The sequence below is a fragment of the Rhinatrema bivittatum genome, chromosome 11, assembly GCF_901001135.1.
Source record: "Rhinatrema bivittatum chromosome 11, aRhiBiv1.1, whole genome shotgun sequence".
NCBI classification, from domain to species: domain Eukaryota; kingdom Metazoa; phylum Chordata; class Amphibia; order Gymnophiona; family Rhinatrematidae; genus Rhinatrema; species Rhinatrema bivittatum.
The window spans coordinates 29,615,443-29,633,660 of NC_042625.1; the positions used below are offsets into that span (position 1 = coordinate 29,615,443).

General features: G+C 48.9%; 1 protein-coding gene across 1 annotated transcript in view; it reads left to right on the forward strand.

Moving 5' to 3' along the window:
- LOC115100985 (acetyl-CoA carboxylase 2-like) overlaps positions 1-18,218 on the forward strand; it is a 982,255-nt gene that overhangs the window by 81,706 nt on the left and 882,331 nt on the right. Inside the window, 2 exon segments of the mRNA XM_029620121.1 lie at positions 10,104-10,213; positions 10,340-10,450. Of these exon segments, the coding sequence (XP_029475981.1) occupies positions 10,104-10,213; positions 10,340-10,450 (221 nt within the window).

An 18,218-nucleotide genomic window follows, 5' to 3' on the forward strand; every position in this document is an offset into this window, starting at 1 on the left:
AGGATTGTATTTTTAAACAATGTCCAAACCTGTTGAACACTTTTAACCTTTGCAGCTGCACCTTTCAATTTTTTTCTAACTATTTTCCTCGTTTTATCAAAGTTTCCCTTTTAAAATTTAGTGTTAGAGCTGCAGATTTACTTATTGTCCCCCTTCCAGTTATTAGTTTAAATTTGATCATGTTATGATCACTGTTGCCAAGTGGCCCCACCACCGTTTCTTCTTTCACCAAATCTTGCGTTCCACTAAGAATTAAATCTAAAATAGCTCCCTCTCTTGTTGGTTCCTGAACCAATTGCTCCATGAAGCAATCATTTATTACATCCAGGAACTTTATGTCCCTAGCAAGTCCTGATGTTACATTTACCCAGTCAATATTGGGGTAATTGAAATTCAGCACATTAAGCAAAATTATATTTACATGACGTCTTTTTAGAGAAGGGTAATTGAAATCTCCCATTATTATTGCACTGCCAAATTGATTTGCTTCCCTGATTTCTCTTAGCATTTCTTCATCTGTCTGACCATTTTGTCCAGGTGGACGGTAGTATACTCCTATCACTATACTCTTACCCAACACACATGGGATTTCTACCCATATAGATTCTACTGAGCATTTACTCTCTTGTATGATCTTTATCCTGTTGGACTCTATACCCTCCCGGACATAAAGTGCCACACCCCCACCAAGTTGATCCTTCCTATCATTGCGATATAATTTGTACCCTGATATAGCACTGTCCCATTGGTTTTGATACGGTTCCGCACAGGAGACTGGTGAATAAAACGAGAAGCTTGAGAGTGAGTGACAAGGTGGTGACCTGGATTGCAAATTGGTTGACGGACAGAAGACAATGTGTGATGGTAAACGGAACCTTCTCTGAAGAGAGAGCGGTTTTAAGTGGTGTACCGCAAGGATCGGTGTTGGGACCGGTCCTGTTCAATATCTTTGTGAGCGACATTGCAGACGGGATAGAAGGTAAGGTTTGTCTTTTTGCGGATGACACTAAGATCTGCAACAGAGTGGACACGCCGGAAGGAGTGGAGAGAATGAGACGGGATCTAAGGAAACTGGAAGAGTGGTCGAAGATATGGCAGCTGAGATTCAATGCCAAGAAGTGCAAAGTCATGCATATGGGGAGCGGAAATCCGAATGAACTGTATTCGATGGGGGGGGGAAAGGCTGATGTGCACGGAGCAGGAGAGGGACCTTGGGGTGATAGTGTCTAATGATATGAAGTCTGCGAAACAATGTGACAAGGCGATAGCAAAAGCCAGAAGAATGCTGGGCTGCATAGAGAGAGGAATATCGAGTAAGAAAAGGGAAGTGATTATTCCCTTGTACAGGTCCTTGGTGAGGCCTCACCTGGAGTACTGTGTTCAGTTCTGGAGACCGTATCTACAAAAAGACAAAGACAAGATGGAAGCGGTACAGAGAAGGGCGACCAGGAAGGTGGAGGATCTTCATCGCATGACGTACGAGGAGAGATTGAAGAATCTAAATATGTACACCCTGGAGGAAAGGAGGAGCAGAGGTGATATGATACAGACTTTCAGATACTTGAAAGGTTTTAATGATCCAAAGGCAACGACAAACCTTTACCATAAGAAAAAAATCAGCAGAACCAGGGGTCACGATTTGAAGCTCCAGGGAGGAAGATTCAGAACCAATGTCAGGAAGTATTTCTTCACGGAGAGGGTGGTGGATGCCTGGAATGCCCTTCCGGAGGAAGTGGTGAAGACCAGAACTGTGAAGGACTTCAAAGGGGCGTGGGATAAACACTGTGGATCCATAAAGTCAAGAGGCCGCCAATGAAGAGTGGGTGACTCGCCAGAATGATGGCTACTGCCTGGAGACAATACCCTTAGTCAATAAACATACACATGGTTACTGTGACTCCAACATCACTCTAAGATTCAACAGCAAGAGGAAATGTGGAAAAAAGGATTTGCACTCACAATGACGGGAGTAGCTGGCTTGTTACGGCGGTTACTACCCCAAACCAAATATCCAAATTACTACCTCCACCTTCCTCTATTCCTGATGCCTTTCAACTAGCTTGATCACTCCATTCTTATACTTCACTTTCAATGCATATCCAGCATAGTTCTCTGCTTCAACAGCAGGGGAAAAGAAAAACTGTTACTTCACACATCCAGCAGAGCTCTCTGCTTAAACGGCAGGGGAGAAGAAAAAAGGGTTCGCACTCACAAAGCGGGGAGTAGCTGGCTTGTTACGGCGGTTACTACCCCAAACCAAATGTACCTGATACTTCACTCTCGACGCATATCCAGCATGGCTCTCTACTTCAACGGCATCGGAGAAAGACTGATACATCACGAATTTCCAGCATAGCTCTCTGCTTCAACGGCAGGGGAAAAGAAAAACTGATACTTCACGCATATCCAGCATAACTTCAACGGCAGGGGAGAAGAAAAAAGGATTCACACTCACAAAGCGGGGAGTAGCTGGCTTGTCACGGCGGTTACTACCCCAAACCAAATGTGCCTGATACTTCACTTTCGATGCATATCCAGCATAGCTCTCTGCTTCAACGGCAGGGGAGAAGAAAAAAACTGATACCTCACGCATATCCAGCATAGCTCCCTGCTTCAACGGCAGGGGAGAAGATAAACAACCAATAAGGGCTGTATAACATAATCTGGGTAAAAACAAATAAGCATGGGTGTAGCTTGCTTATTGCGGCGGTTACTACTCCTACTACCTCTAACTAATCAAGCTAGATATTTCACTTGGATGCAGCTCCTCCACCGCTCTCTACATTAATGGCGGGGGTGGAAGGGAATTAGAACCAAGAGCTAAGAGAAACAGATAAGTATGGGAGAAGAAATGAGGGAAGCTTGCTGGGCAGACTGGATGGGCCGTTTGGTCTTCTTCTGCCGTCATTTCTATGTTTCTATGTTTCTATGTTTCTATGTTATCCTCCTTCCACCAAGTCTCTGTGATGCCAATTATGTCAAATCTCATCATTTGCTGCTATACACTCTAGCTCTCCCATTTTACTTCTTAGACTTCTGGCATTGGCATACAGACATTTCAAAGTGTGGTTTTAGCTTGTTTTAACAACCTGCTTTTCAGTTGTTTGGGATAATTCGGAAATCATTAGCTTTGGTGATTTTTTACATATAGGCATATGAACTATGTTTGCTTTTGATGGAACCTCTCTGTTGGGATGCCCTAACTCTCCTGTTTCATTAGTATCCTTCAAGGATACATTTCTCCGAACCATGCACTGCTGAGTGACTGTCGGCTTTCCCCCTTGTTCTAGTTTAAAAGCTGCTCTATCTCCTTTTTGAAAGTTAGTGCCAGCAGCTTGGTTCCACTCTGGTTAAGGTGAAGCCCGTCCTTTAGGAAAAGTCTCCCCTTTCCCCAGGAGCAGGTATGCTTGAGGATGTAGTAGCCAGAGGAACCATGGATAGCGGTATCACTGTCTGGAGACAGGACTGGTGGCAGGCGGATCCCATTCCACCAGTTACAACGCACCCCTGTTGAATTGGGGAGAAATGCCTCTGTAGCCAAGGGAGACCAAGAATTATGGGATGATGGATTTCTCCAACACTAGCAATTCGAGTTCCTCGGTGTGTAAGACACCACTGCGTAACTGGACAGATTCCATTGTCAGGGAAATTTGGCCGGGTAACGGCTCTCCGTAGATAGAAGCAATACATAGAGAAGTTTTAAGCGAGCGGGTGTTTATGCTCAAAAGCTGAACAAGGTCCTTGAGAATGAAATTACCTCCTGCTCTGGAATCTACCAGAGCAAGAACTGGAAAGGACTGGGAATCCCAGATCAGGATAATGGGTACAGATAACTGAGGGGCTGAAGAGGTTGCGCCCAAGTTCAGGACCCCTACTGAACCCAGACCAAGGAGTTTCCCAGACAGATAGGGCAAGTCTGTAGATGGTGGCCAGGTGCTCCACAATACAGACACAGACTGGTTTGTCTCCGCTGGAGGCGCTCTTCCGGTTTCAGCGGCCCACGACCCAACTGCATAGGCTCTTCCGTCATTACCATCTTAGTATCACTGCTGAGAGCAGGGTTGGAAATAGGTGGTGAAAGGGAGCGATCCCGCGAAGGCTTCTTCGGCTTCCGACTCTCTCAGTGACGCTCTTGGAAACGATGGTCGATTTGGCCTGCCAGGTCTATAAGGTCCTCCAAAGAGGAAGGGAGTTCCGTGCAGTCAACTCATCTTTCAGCTGCGAGGAGCGTCCATCCAGTTAGAAAGCTCGGAGGCAAACTTCCTGCCAAGCGAGCTCAGTAGCCAAAGTCTGAAACTCAATGGTAAAGACATAGAGACTTCTTTGACCTTGATGGAGATGTAGTAAGCTGGTACTTGCCACGGTGTGTCGCCCGGGATCCTGAAAAGTCCGTCGAAATACAGCCACAAACTGAGTCAGTTCTTTCAACAAGGAGTCTTGAGCGTTCCCACAGAGGGGAAGCCCAAGCCAGCGCCTTCCCCTCAAGGCGGGATAAGATGAAGGTGACCTTCGTCAATTCATCCTGGAAGACGGAGAGCTGCAGAGCGAATTAATATAAAATTGGTTAATAAACCCTCTGCAGAGTCTGGAGTCACTGTTGAAGGGCAGGTGCGCTGGGAGTGCCAACAAGGCTTGAGGCATTTACGGAGGTTGCTGTGGATGAGGAGGAGCCAGAAGAGGAACTGGATTATTAGTGAGGGCATCAAACCGGGCGTGAAGACGATCCATAGAGGAGGCCAAAGCCTCAAGAAACTGTTGCTGTTCTTGTACCTTGGATGCCAGGCCTGGAGGGCATGCGGCTCCACTGAGTCCATGGCCTTTACAACCTGTTGCGTTGGAGGTGGACCCTTGGGCCGAAGTGGGGTTGACACAACCCATAGGTGAAGGCCTACAGGTCCCCACCATCGGCAGGTGGAGTGGGCTGAAGGTAGAGGCCTCTGGAGCTTCACCTATACCAGCCCTCATTCCCCGTGGGTTGAGCCTTTGGGTGCCGGGACCGGCAGGATTAGTTGGGCCTCGAGGTTAGTTAACAAGAAAGGTTGGTTCAGTCCAGAGACAGCAGACAATAGGTGGCGTATTCCTATCCCAGACTGGGTTCAGTACTGGAACTCGAGTGCCAATGGAACAGAATTTAGCTGGAGGCGCTCGAGCAAAGATAGGCTGGAGCCTAATAAGTCCACGTCCAGGGAGTAGGCTAAAGGGGCGTCAATGACAGGCTTGGATCAGGGCTGGCGGCAAAGCGGAGGTCGTGGCAAGCAATGCTGAGTTCAGATATCGGAGTAAGTCAAATAGCGTTAGTCAATCAAGGCAATGGTCTGATCACGGAGAAGTCAATAGCAGTAGTCAATCAAGGCAATGGTCTGATCATGGAGAAGTCAGTAGCGGTAGTCAAGGCAATGGTCTGATCATGGAGTAGTCAAGCATAGCAGAGGTCTGGGTCTGGAGATAGGCTGTAGCCTAGTCAGGTGTAGCAGAGGTCTGGGTCTGGAGATAGGCTGAAGCGTAGTCAGGCAAAGCGAAGTCGATATCCGTAGAGTCAGTCCAATACATAGACAGGGCAGGAACAATGAAGACAGAAACCGGGAACAACGGAGGTCAGGAACAAAGAATAGAGAGGATTCTCTAGTAGCAACGAGTACTCTGATAATGAGGAGACCTGTTGCAAAGGCAACGCTATGGAGCGAGGCCTGAGCTTAAATACATGGAAGAGTTTGTCATCATCCAGGGCCGCGGCCAGGTTCCCGCTGCGGGCCCTTCATAAGGATCAGAGATGCGCGTGCACCTAGGCAGGGGCACAGCACGGGTAGTAGCATCTCTCCGCGGGCCATGCGGAGAGGCCAGACGAGCAATTGCATCTTGAGCTGCAGTACTGGGGACCATGGCAGAGCCGGAGGCACCGGGGGCGTCCCAAGGTCGGAGCCAGCAGCCCATCGCTGCTAGCGAGGAGGAACCAGGAGCTGGAGTCTGTGTGAGAAGGTGAGGGGGCTGCGCCGTGGGTCTGCTGCGTGTGGCATGCGTAACACCATTTAGCCCTACTCTCTGTTTTCTCTCTTTTAACCAGTTGGCAATTCACAATAGGACACTGCCCCCTATCCCATATCTTTTTAATTTCCTAAGAAGTCTTTCATGGAGGACTTTGTGGAAATCCAGATACACTATATCAACTGGCTCATCTTTATCCATGTGTTTGTTTACACCCTCAAAAAAATTATCAAATTTGTGAGGCAAGACTTTGGCTGAATCTGTGTTGGCTTTGTCCTATTAAACTATGCTTATCTATATGTTCAGCCATTTTGTTCTTTATGATAGTTTCTACCATTTTGCCTAGCACAGATGTCAGACTCACTGGTCTGAGGTTTCCTGGATCACTCCTTGAATCCTTCTTAAAAAATAGCGTTCTCCAAGGACAGGCAGGATGATAGTCCTGCCACATGGGTAATATCATCAGATGGAACCCCAATGCGAAAAACTTATGTCAGAGTTTTTAGAACTTTGACTGGGCACACTGAGCATGCCCTATACCCCACGTCCACGCGGGGTCCCTCTTCAGTCTCTTCTTTTCTGTGGAGTTGTAAGGCTCGTGGTCTTAGTGAGCTCACTTTGATTGTTTCTGGCCTAGTGGAAAACTTCCTTTATATTGCGATTTTTTGCGGTTTTCGGTATTGTTTCGTCCCTGTGACCCTCTCAGTGACTCCCTGTCGAGTCTTAATTAGGGTTTTCGGCATGTCTGGTAAGTTTCCTTTCGCGGTCGATTTCCCCCTGTGGCAGCAGTGCCCCAGTGCCCGCTGGCCATTGATGGCTGCTGTCATCGTTTAGTGTCTATGGCCCCTTTTCTTTTGTTCTGTCATGGCCACGTCTGGTTTCCGTCGATTTCCCTGGTGCCCAAGGACCATGTCCGTTATGGATTCCCATTGCATGACTTCTAGGATTTTTGCTTGTGTGCTCAAAGGACCCCAAAGAGACGTCAGTTTCGACTCGACAAGATGGATCAGCTGTTCGGGTTGAGGAAGTTGAGCCATCTATGGCATCGATGGACCTTGGAACCGCACCAATGGATGCCGTGCCCATTGGCACCTGATTAGGTGTCTTTTGGTCCCCTTTTGTGTTGGGGAGCAGCCTATAGCTAGGGATTCACCCATATGTGAGGACTACTCTCCTGCTTGTCTTCGGAGAAAGCAGAATTGCTTCCCTGTAAAGAAACCTGCCTGCCATCCTGCGAAGTTGGGTTTCTCCTATTTTTAATTTTAATCATAATTCTATGTTACGAGACTGAAGAGGGGACCCTGTGTGGATGCGTGGTATAGGGCATGCTGGGCATGTTCAGTATGCCTAGTCAAAGTTCTAGAAACTTTGACATACGTTTTCCGTATCAGGGCTCCATCTGATGATGTCACCCATGTGTGAAGATTGACAACCTGCTGTCCTTGGAGAACACCTGTTACAGTTAAGGAATTCTGCCTTACATTGGCAACCCTCCAGCGTTTTCTGCCATGTGACTCAACTACCCTGTTCTCTGTGGCCCCACACCACTGTACTGCTGCTTTCTGTCAGCAGCAGTGGTTCGCCATGGTCCTACTACACTGCTGCTTCCTGGTGGTGTTGGCAAAACTCTTCTGCTTCTAGAACCTGGCTCCACCTCAATCCTCTTGCTTTTCAGCAGTGGCGGGGGTGTTGTTGGTTTTCATCACCTGCCTTCTGTTTCCTACCTCTGGGTTCTTGTCCGCCATGAAAATTAACTCTCCTGAGGCAAGTAGAAAAATGAATTTTTCAGACCCTGATGATATTGTTGCAATATCCTTTCCCAAAGAACTAAGCTTTGGTATAGGCAGGTTAAGTGACATGTTCAAGGGGTCTGGATAGTGGAATGGGATCTTGTGATTTGCTGTTCTGTGCTATAACCACTACACCAGTGGTTCCCAACCCTGTCGTGGGGACCCCCTCCAGCCAGCCAGGTTTTCAGGATATCCACAATGAATATGCATGAGAGAAAATGTGCATGTTATGGAGGCAGTGATTGCAAATTTTCTCTCATGCATATTCATTGTGGATATCCTGAAAACCTGACTGGCTGGGGGTCCCCAGGACAGGGTTGGGAACCACTGCACTACACCATACAGCTAACTCCGCATTCTGATTCCTGGGTCCTCTACTTAAATTGGGGGGGGGGGGGGGAAGGAAGGGATGTTCAGGTGATCTTTTTATTGTGTAGGGCAGTGGGTCCCAAATCTTGTCATAGGGGACCTCCAGCCAGTTGGGTTTTCAGAATATCCATAATGAATATGAATGTGGTAATTTGCAAGAACTACCTCTGTTGCCTGCCAATTTATCTCCTGCATATTCATTGCTGATATCCTCAAAAGCCAAGTGGATGGGGGTCCCCCATGACATGTTTGAGAACCTCTGGTCTCTAGGGGATTGTTTACCTGGAAATAGGTGCTACAGCCCCCTTTTTAAGAATGCAAGTTTCACACCTTGGGATATTGCTCTAGAGTGTAATTTTTGCACATAAGACAGTCGAGGCCTTACATGGGAAAACAAATTATGTTTTCTTATCTCATCTCTAACACAAGTGCATCCCGAAGTGCATAATCCATGAGAAGCGGCATGGTGTGCATTAGGCCAAGGATAGAAAGCTTAGAGTATAGAGACAAAAACATGTTTCAAGGTCTTCGATAAATGCCTGATTGTTGTGATCCCAACCCAGCTCCCAGATATGTCGCCTTCACTTCTCAAAACTCATTCTTGTGCACATTCTGCCCAGGAAAAAGACCAGATCAGTACATCATTAATATATCTAATGTCCTGAAGGTAAAGTATCATACACAGGTCAAGGGATGTTTTACATATAGAACATTATGTAGCCTTCCTCCAACAATGTACACAATTTCTGAGAAAATGAATAATAAACCCTGGATTGTCATTTTTCCAGAAGTGCTTTGTCTTCCAAAGCTATAAGCTTCTAATTTGACTTCTCAAGATGAAGCTAAAAGCTGATTAACAAGACATTAATTTCTGAATACCATGTTGGTATCTGATCTTTCATTATTATTACCATCAGAAACCTCCCCATCAAATGTTACTAATTCAAAATTATAGCGAGGAAGTACTTTTTCAATAAAGATATATTTATTAAACAAATTAAATGATTTTATTCCTTATGGACATGGTATCAGAAAATTTTATAACATTTTCCTTTAATGTACATCCCCAGCCTCTCGCCATGCATGATCTTTCATTATGGAATTATGTTTCTGCATCACATATATATACATATACATTTGAAACAATCCAGGAATGTAAAACTTTTGAAGTTAAAATGATAGACATCTCAGAACTGATATGAAATTACGCAACAAAACTTAGGTTACCTAATCCATTATGAACCATAAAATTATACTACTACCCTTAACCATTAAGTCTTATGATTCACCTTTGATGCAACTCCAACATTACTCTCTGCATCAATGGCAGGGGGTGGCAGGAAATTCAAATCAAACAATTACCAACAAGGGCCCTGAACTTGGTGGTCGGTGAAACAGATACCGTAAGTATGGGAAAATAAGTGTTGGAGCTTGCTGGGCAGACTAGATGGGCTGTTTGGTCTTTTAATGCCGTCATTTCTATGTGCGTATACTGTTTATCACCATCTGATTTCACTCCCCACAACTCCTCTTCCCTTTCACACTATTATTGGACTCCCTTTTATGATTCACTTATATTTTCGGGCAATGTTCTCTGGCAACCATGCTATTATATGTGTATGTATATATACAGTGTGTGTGCATGCGCATTATATATGTTTTTTCTGAAATATTTAGGTTACATAATTTTGAAAAAAATTGGACTTTTAGCTGGTTGATACAGGCAGGATATATCTGTGAAAACAGAGGTTAGAAATGCAGTATAAACATTCTTAAATGTAAAATTTATTTTGGTAATTATGTGCTCAAAATGCTCGGGTTCAGAGAATTAAGAGAGATTTTTATTGGTTTTGTTTTTTTTTCCTCTGTGCCTTAGGAGAAAGTAAAGCCTTGATTTCTGCTTTGCTTATATTCTGTCTGCCCTTTTACAGCATTAAGTGGTTTTTTGATATGAATATGTAGGTCTGATGGTGGAATGGACCAGAGAAGAACACAAGCAAGAGAAACCTATCAGTGTTGCATCTGAACTGTATAAACAAGGCTGTGTGAAAGATGTGGATGAAGGTTTAGAGGTAATGAACCCCCAAAAGTTTTTAAGCCTGAAGAGTGGGTTGGGCTCTCATCATTTATTGCTTGAGCATTTGTATAACATGTGAAAATCGACTGGGGATTGAATCTTATCACGTTTGTGTATTCAGGCAGCAGAGAGAATTGGCTACCCTGTGATGATAAAAGCATCTGAAGGGGGTGGGGGCAAAGGCATACGACGAGCTGACAGTGCAGAGGACTTCCCCAACTTTTTCAGGCAGGTAGGTATCTGCTCCCTTTCATTCCTGATAGTTTCATAGGCTCTTCAGTCCTAAACATTTATGTTGTATTACAATCCAGTTCAACATATTGAACCAAAATTTTGTATAAATGACTACAAATGTTGGGCAAATCTAGTCTGGCCCCAGGATCCCTAAATACTTTACTTTCATTGACTTTTTGGAACATTTTATTTTGTTTTTAAGGACTAAATGTAATTTTCCTAGCGTGTAGCAGATGGACTCAAAACAAGTGGGTATAGTGTGCTCGTGCTAGCAGTTGGAGACGGATCTAACATCAGCACGGGTACATATACCCCCACAGGAAGTGTAGCAATTCAGTAATTTCCGTCTCCAAAGCAGTTTAGAGCTACCTCACGCTCACCGAGCGTGTTTCCAAATTCTAACGACTAAATTCATAGAAGAAACCTACCTGAAGACGAGCCCCGCACTCCTGCAGTGATGCCATTCGGTCCCTCCCCCAGTTGAGTTTCCCGAGCTGACTTCCGTGGTCCCTCGGAGGTAAGAGCCTCGGTCCGGTGGCCGATTCGCAGCAGGGACCTAGCCCCCGAGTGAGAAGGGCTCGGGCGCGGCATAGAGGCAGCCTCGGTCCCGGCGAGGACTTGGCCCCCGAGCGAGACGAGTTCGGGCGCGGCCTAGAGGCAGCGGGTGCACTTCCTCGAGCGCGGCGGTGACGGTACTTACCCTCTCCCCCCGCAGCCGGAGACCGCCCGGGTCGCAGCCGGGAAGCGCCGAAGACAAGGTAAGGCGTACATCTTTACTTGTGGTCTCCGAGGAAGTGAGGATTAGCGGGGTTTGCCTACATGGCAGCCCGCCAGAGAGGTCGCCATCTTGCCTGTCTACTCGCCTTCGCCACTTGAGCGCATGTTGCTGAGCGCAGGCGGGTAGGCGCACGTTGCTGAGCGCATGTGGATAGGCACCCGTTACTAGCCGCCTGTGGGTAGGCGCACATTCATAGGCGCCCGTTCATAAGACGCCTGTTGATAGGCGCACGTTCTTAGGCGCCCGTTCATAAGACGCCTGTTGGTAGGCGCACGTTCATAAGACGCCCGTTCCTAGGCGCAAGCTGCTAAGCGCAGGCTGATAAGCGCGCATTCATAGGCGCACGTTGATAAGCGCACATTGGTAAGCGCATATTAGTAGGCGACACATATTACAAGGCGCATACTCCGGCTGGGAGGAAATAACAGGCGAAATGGAGCATAAGAGAGCCCATGCGTCCGCAGAGCCGGCGCCTCCAGAATCAGGCATCAGAGCCCTAAGCCTCTGTTCAGCATGCAACCTCAGGGCCACACAGAACGAGGAAGCAGATTCCCTATGTGCCCAATGTGAGGAGGCCATGGGAGTTCCAGGCCAGGACCGGTCCCAGCCTAGCGTACTTGCCAGTTCCTCAGGGAACACTCCGGACTTAGCGGGCTGCGGGGAGCAGCCAGGGAACCCGAGAGACCTGGTGCCCCTATGGCCAGATCCGGCTTCGCTTTCCTGGGTGGACTTATTCAAGGGGATTCACGCCTTTGTCCAGATGCAGTCTGCTCCTCGAAGGGGCCTTTCCGTTCCGGATGAGCCGGCCCCTGGACCCTCGAGACCTAGGCACGGCCACTTTCCATCCGAAAGCCCCACTTATGGGGAGTCAGATTGCTCCGAGGAAGATGAGGAACCCCCCGAGGAAGGAGAACTTCCCTCGGAGATAGAGCCATATCGGACCATGAGACGCTTCTTTCGGAAAGAGGATCTTCCAGGCCTGGTCTCACAATGCCTATCAGAACTGGCTATTCCGGGCCAGGACACCCCAGGGGAACCTAGAATGAGCCCCCTACTAGAGGGCCTGCGGCAAACGGCTCACCATTTTCCCCTCCTACAAGCAGCACAGCAGCTAATCGATCTGGAATGGAACGCGCCGGAGGCCTCATTTAAAGGGGGTCGGGCCTTGTCAGGCATGTACCCTCTGGACCCGGCGTCCAAGGAGCTGCTGGCGTGCCCCAAGGTAGATGCCATAGTTAACGCAATTGTGAAGCGCACCACCATTCCGGTTGAGGGGGGAGCGGCCCTCAAGGATACACATGACCGGTGCATGGACACCATTCTGAAACAAGCCTTTGAGGTGGCAGCCATGTCCCTACGAATCGCGACCTGCTGCACCGTGGTAACGCGTTCCTGTTTATCACAAGCTAGAAACAACACCCCGGGAGAAGACATGGAATCAGCTCTCGCGTTCCTTACTGACGCAGCCTCCGACCTAGTCCGTACGGCAGCCAAGGGAGTGTCATCCTCAGTGGCAGCCAGGAGACAGCTCTGGCTACTTAATTGGGCGGCCGACTCTTCCTCCAAGACACGCCTCACAAGAATGCCCTTTAAGGGATCCCTACTGTTCGGCAGCGATCTCGAGAAGCTGGCTAATAAATGGGGTGCCTCTCCATTACCCCGTCTACCAGAAGACAGGTCGAGGAGGAGCCAGCGTCCTTTTTCTAAACCATCCAGAGGTAGAAACTCTCAGCACTTCAACCCTTACAGGGCTCACTACCAAGCGCCTCGTTCTCAGGCCAGGAACCAGCCCTTTCGGACTAAGCACAACAAGAGGAGAACCGGCTCTGGTTCTGGCCCCGGCCGTACACCACAATGACAATCAGCCGACCCATCCGGGGGTAGCAGCCATAGGGGGCAGGCTCTCCCTCTTCAACCGCAGGTGGGTCGAGATTACCTCGGACCAGTGGGTCCTCGCCATCATCCGAGAAGGGTATTACCTGGATTTTCTTCAGCTCCCGCCGGCCAAGTTTGTGGAATCTCCTTGTTCACCTCTCAAGAAGGCGGCACTAGAAGTTACCTTGCAGAGGCTCCTGGCCCTAAAAGCCATAATCCCAGTGCCTGCAGGGGAGATAAATTCTGGGCATTATTCCATTTACTTCATAGTACCCAAAAAGGAGGGCACTTTCAGGCCCGTCCTGGACCTCAAGTCAGTCAACCGACACCTACGGGTCCCCAGCTTTCGCATGGAAACTCTGCGGTCTGTCAAGAATGCAGTACAGCCAGGGGAGCTTCTCACCTCCCTAGATCTGTCGGAAGCCTATTTGCATATCCCAATCCATCGGGATCACCAGCGCTATTTACGCTTCAAAGTCCTGAATCAGCACTTCCAGTTCCGAGCTTTACCCTTCGGGTTAGCCACCGCACCGCGGATCTTTACCAAGGTCATAGTAGTAGTGGCGGTGGCACTCAGGAAGGAAGGAATTCTCGTCCATCCCTACCTGGATGATTGGCTGATCAGGGCAAAGTCACCGGAGGAGAGCCACCGGGCAACCAACAGAGTTATAGCTCTTTTGGAAAGCCTAGGATGGGTAGTCAACATAAACAAGAGTTCCCTACAGCCATCCCAGTCGCTGGAATACCTAGGAGTTCAATTCGACACACAGGAAGACAAGGTCAGCCTGACCTCAAAGAGGAAATCAAAACTCCGGAATCATCTGCAGGCCCTGCTGAGCACCATCCGGCCCACAGCTCGGGATTACCTACAGGTCCTCGGTCTCATAGCATCCACTCTGTAGGTTGTACCATGGGCGCGGGCTCATATGAGACCTCCTATCTCGGTGGAGCCCACGATTACAGAACTACACCGTACACCTACCTCTACCAGCCAGAGTGGGGAAGCAGCTACCGTGGTGATTGCAGCCCGGCCACATGAGCCGGGGGTCAAGAATGTCCTCCCCAACCTGGACCCTGCTCACTACAGATGCCAGCCTGAACGGATGGGGAGCACACTGCGAAGAACTCACCGCTCAAGGGTGGTGGAACAGAGAAGAATCGAGGTGGAACATCAACCGACTAGAAGCAAGGGCAGTCAGGCTCGCATGCCTGCGATTTGCCCACAGACTTCGAAACAGAGCGGTCAGAGTGATGTCGGACAACGCCACCACAGAGGCATACATCAACCGACAGGGCGGAACCAGAAGCCAACAGGTGTCCCTAGAAATAACTCCCCTGATGATTTGGGCGGAAGCAAATCTCCAGGACATCTCCGCCATCCACATAGCCGGGAAGGACAACACCACAGCAGACTTCCTCAGCAGAGAAAGCCTAAACCCGGGGGAGTGGCAGCTGTCGCCCACAGCTTTCCAGATAATTGTGGATCAGTGGGGGACGCCGGGCATGGACCTACTAGCGGACAGGTCCAACGCTCAAGTACCCAGATATTTCAGCCGCAGGCGGGATCCTCTATCCCAGGGGATCGATGCCCTGGTACAGCCATGGCCTCAGGAGATCCTGCTATATGCCTTTCCTCTGTGGCCCCTGCTGGGCGCCATTATACACAAGATTCAGCGACACAGAGGCCTAGTTCTTCTAGTGGCCCCGGACTGGCCAAGAAGACCCTGGTATGCAGACATGAGAAGACTACTGGCAGGGAATCCTCTACCTCTGCCTCCACACAGGGACCTGCTGCGGCAAGGACCCATCCTCCACGAGGATCCAGCTCAATTCTCTCTTACGGTCTGGCCATTGAGAGGGCTAGACTGAAGAAAAGAGGATACTCGGAGCCGGTAATAGATACACTCCTCCGAGCACGCAAGTTCTCCACATCTCTAACATATATAAGGATCTGGAGAGTTTTTGAAGCCTGGTGCGAAACTCGCAGCACCAATCCACATGCCGCTAAGATCCCTATCATTTTGGATTTCCTACAAGATGGACTTCAGAAGGGTCTATCCCTCAACTCCATCAAGGTTCAGGTGGCAGCGCTGTCTTGCTACGGTCCCAGGAGGGACAGCAACACCATTGCCACACACCCAGACGTTTCACGTTTCCTGAAAGGAGTCAAACACATTCGCCCGCCACTGAAGTGGCCAGTGCCCCTGTGAAACCTCAACCTAGTGTTGGAATTTCTTGCGGGATCTGCCTTCAGGCCCCTTCGAGGCCTGTCTCTCCGTTTGTTAACCTTGAAGATGGTGTTCTTGCTGGCTGTGTGTTCAGCACGCCGCATCTCAGAGCTACAAGCACTGTCCTGCCGTGATCCGTTTCTCAGAATCACTCCAGAGGCTATCCATCTTTGCTACTATCAATTGGACAGGGTAATCCTGTTCATTTAATCGATCGGTCAGTCACACATATATCCATAAAGCTTTTGCAAGGAAGATTACTGAATTGCTACACTTCCTGTGGGGGTATATGTACCCGTGCTGACATCAGATCTGTCTACGACTGCTAGCACAAGCACACTATACCCACTTGTTTTGAGTCCATCTGCATACACTAAGGAAAAGGAGATTATCAGGTAAGTAATCTCTACAATTTCCCTGTCTTTACCTTTAGCTTATATCACTGTATCACATTGTATGTGTTCACTAATCTGCTGGGTAGTGACCGAAAGAAAGGATGAGATCGGTGTTTAGTCAAAAAGCTTTATTTCCAAAGTATTTCAGGCTAGAACTTTGACTAGGTTCACTGAGAACGCCCAGCATGCGCTATACCATGTGTGCACCTGGGGGTCCCTCTTTAGACTCTTCTTTTCCGCAGAGCTGTAAGCCTCATGGTCTGAGAGCGCTCACTTTGGCTGTTTCTGTCCAAGTGGAAAACTTTTTTTCCTGTACATACCTGGATCAGTCCAGACTCCTGGGTTTGGCCCCCCCTCTAGCAGATGGAGACAGAGCAGTTACCATAACAATGCTCCGCCTATAAATAGAATGGTGCCACCTACAGTCCGGCAGTATTCCTCTGTCTCCAGCAGATGGTGGGGGTGCCAAACCTACAGTCTGGTCTGTGTGGTAGTTTGTTTTGGGAGTTAGTCAGAGTTAGGTGGTTTTTTGGTTCCTTTTCTTATATCTTAGTCAATTTGGCTTAAAAACAAACCTTAGTCGTAGCAGTATTGTCTTCAGCCTCCCAGGGGGTTGTGAGGTCCTGAGAGGGCCATCCCCCACTGGTCGTGAGGCAGCTGCATAAGAGGGTTGAGGTCTCTAATTTCTTTCTTAGGCAACTTTGGGTGCGACACCGGGGAGCCCGGTTCACTCCACCCTACAGGACCACTGCCAGGCAAGTTTCTAAGGAAAAAAAAAGGTTTAACTTTACATTCGGCTGGCAGTATCGCGACTGCTCTCTCCTTCCTCCTTGTCTCGGAGCGTTTTAGGAGCGGGGTGAGTTGTTTTTGAAACTTTTTCTTGTCAATGTAAATTTCTGTTTTCTCTCGATCATCTTCTTGCCGTGCGTGTGGCTCAGCCCGCCCAAGCGTGCCTTTCAAGGGAGGGCCTCTGCTCGCCTGTTTGACGGGGAGGGAGGGGTCCTCTGGGGCCGTTAATGCTGTCAAAATAGTGAAAACTAAATCTACCCAAGTGACTGCGGGCTCAGTTACTGCAGGTCATGCTGGTGCTGACCCGTTCCTGCTCAGCGCGGGAACGGATATCATTTTGCAGTCTTTCAGAGCTGCCACTTGTGCTGCAATGGGGGGAGGGGTTTTTACCGCTTCTTTCTCCTCAGCAGAGGTTCCCAGGTGAAAAGGACCTTTTGCATCATGATTTGCCAGCAATGGAGGATAGCCCCGAAGGGGTTTCTTCCTCCTCTTCCTCTTTCTCGTCAGACTTTGTTTTACTGCGCCATAAAGCTTATAAAGTAAAAAAATCAGGGAAGCAGCAGTCTGGCTTAAAATCCAGCTCTCTGGGGTCCAAGCTTATTTCCAAGAAACGCTCTAGATCTCAGGGGGCTTCTGACCCATCAAGACCTAAGTGCCCTCTCCGAACAGGGGTCCCTCAGACTGACTCGGATACCTCTGATCAAGATACTGACCCTGGGGACCCAGACCCTCAGTCCAAGCCCCCGCAGGGGGTGGATGCTGACGCTGATGTGCATCCGCAGGGTTCACAGAGGGACTCGCATGTGATGGAAGGGGACAACCCTAAGGTGGTCCGTCTCTTTAGAAGGGAGAAGCTGGGTCCTCTTATCCCTTCTATTTTGGCTGAGCTGGGCATTGAGGGGCCACCTGAGGGAATCCAAACTGGGAGTGATGGATCTGATTTTGCTGGGTCTGAGAGGCCCTGCTTCTTCCTTCCCTTTTCATTTTTCGGCTGCGGACTTGCTCTTCCGGGAGTGGGATACACCGGATATCAGTTTGAAGGTGAGTAAAGCCATGGATAAGCTATATCCTCTGCCAGAGGATGCTTTAGAGCTGTTACGAGTGCCTAGGGTGGAAGCGGCGGTGTCCGCAGTTACCAAGAAGACCACGATCCCAGTCACAGGGGCTACAGCACTCAAGGATCTGCAAGACAGGAAATTGGAGGTGCAGCTTAAAGATTTTTGAGGTGTTGGCACTGGGAGTGCGGGCGGCCATGTGCAGCAATTTTGCCTTGCGAGCGGGTCTGCGCTGGGTTCAACAGTTACAAGCTAAGGCGGATTTCTCCGATGAGGAGGCCACCCAAGCAGGATGGCTAGAAGCTTCAATGGCCTACTGTGCTGATGCGCTTCACGATTGTTGCAGACGTCGGCGAGGTCCATGGTATCCGCGGTCTCTGCTCGGAGACTCCTGTGGTTAAGAAACTGGGCGGCGGGCGTGTCCTCCAAGGCGCAGCTGCGTTCTTTGCCCTTCAAGGGTAAATTGCTTTTCGGAAAGGACTTGGAAGATCTGATTCAATCTCTAGGAGAGAATAAAGTCCGTAGGCTGCTGGAGGACAGACCTAAGTCACGAGGTGCTTTCTCATCTCGGGCCAGATTCAGAGGGAATCGCTGTTTCTGGCTAGCTAGAGCGCCCAGTTCTTCTTTTCGTCAGGCACCAACTAGG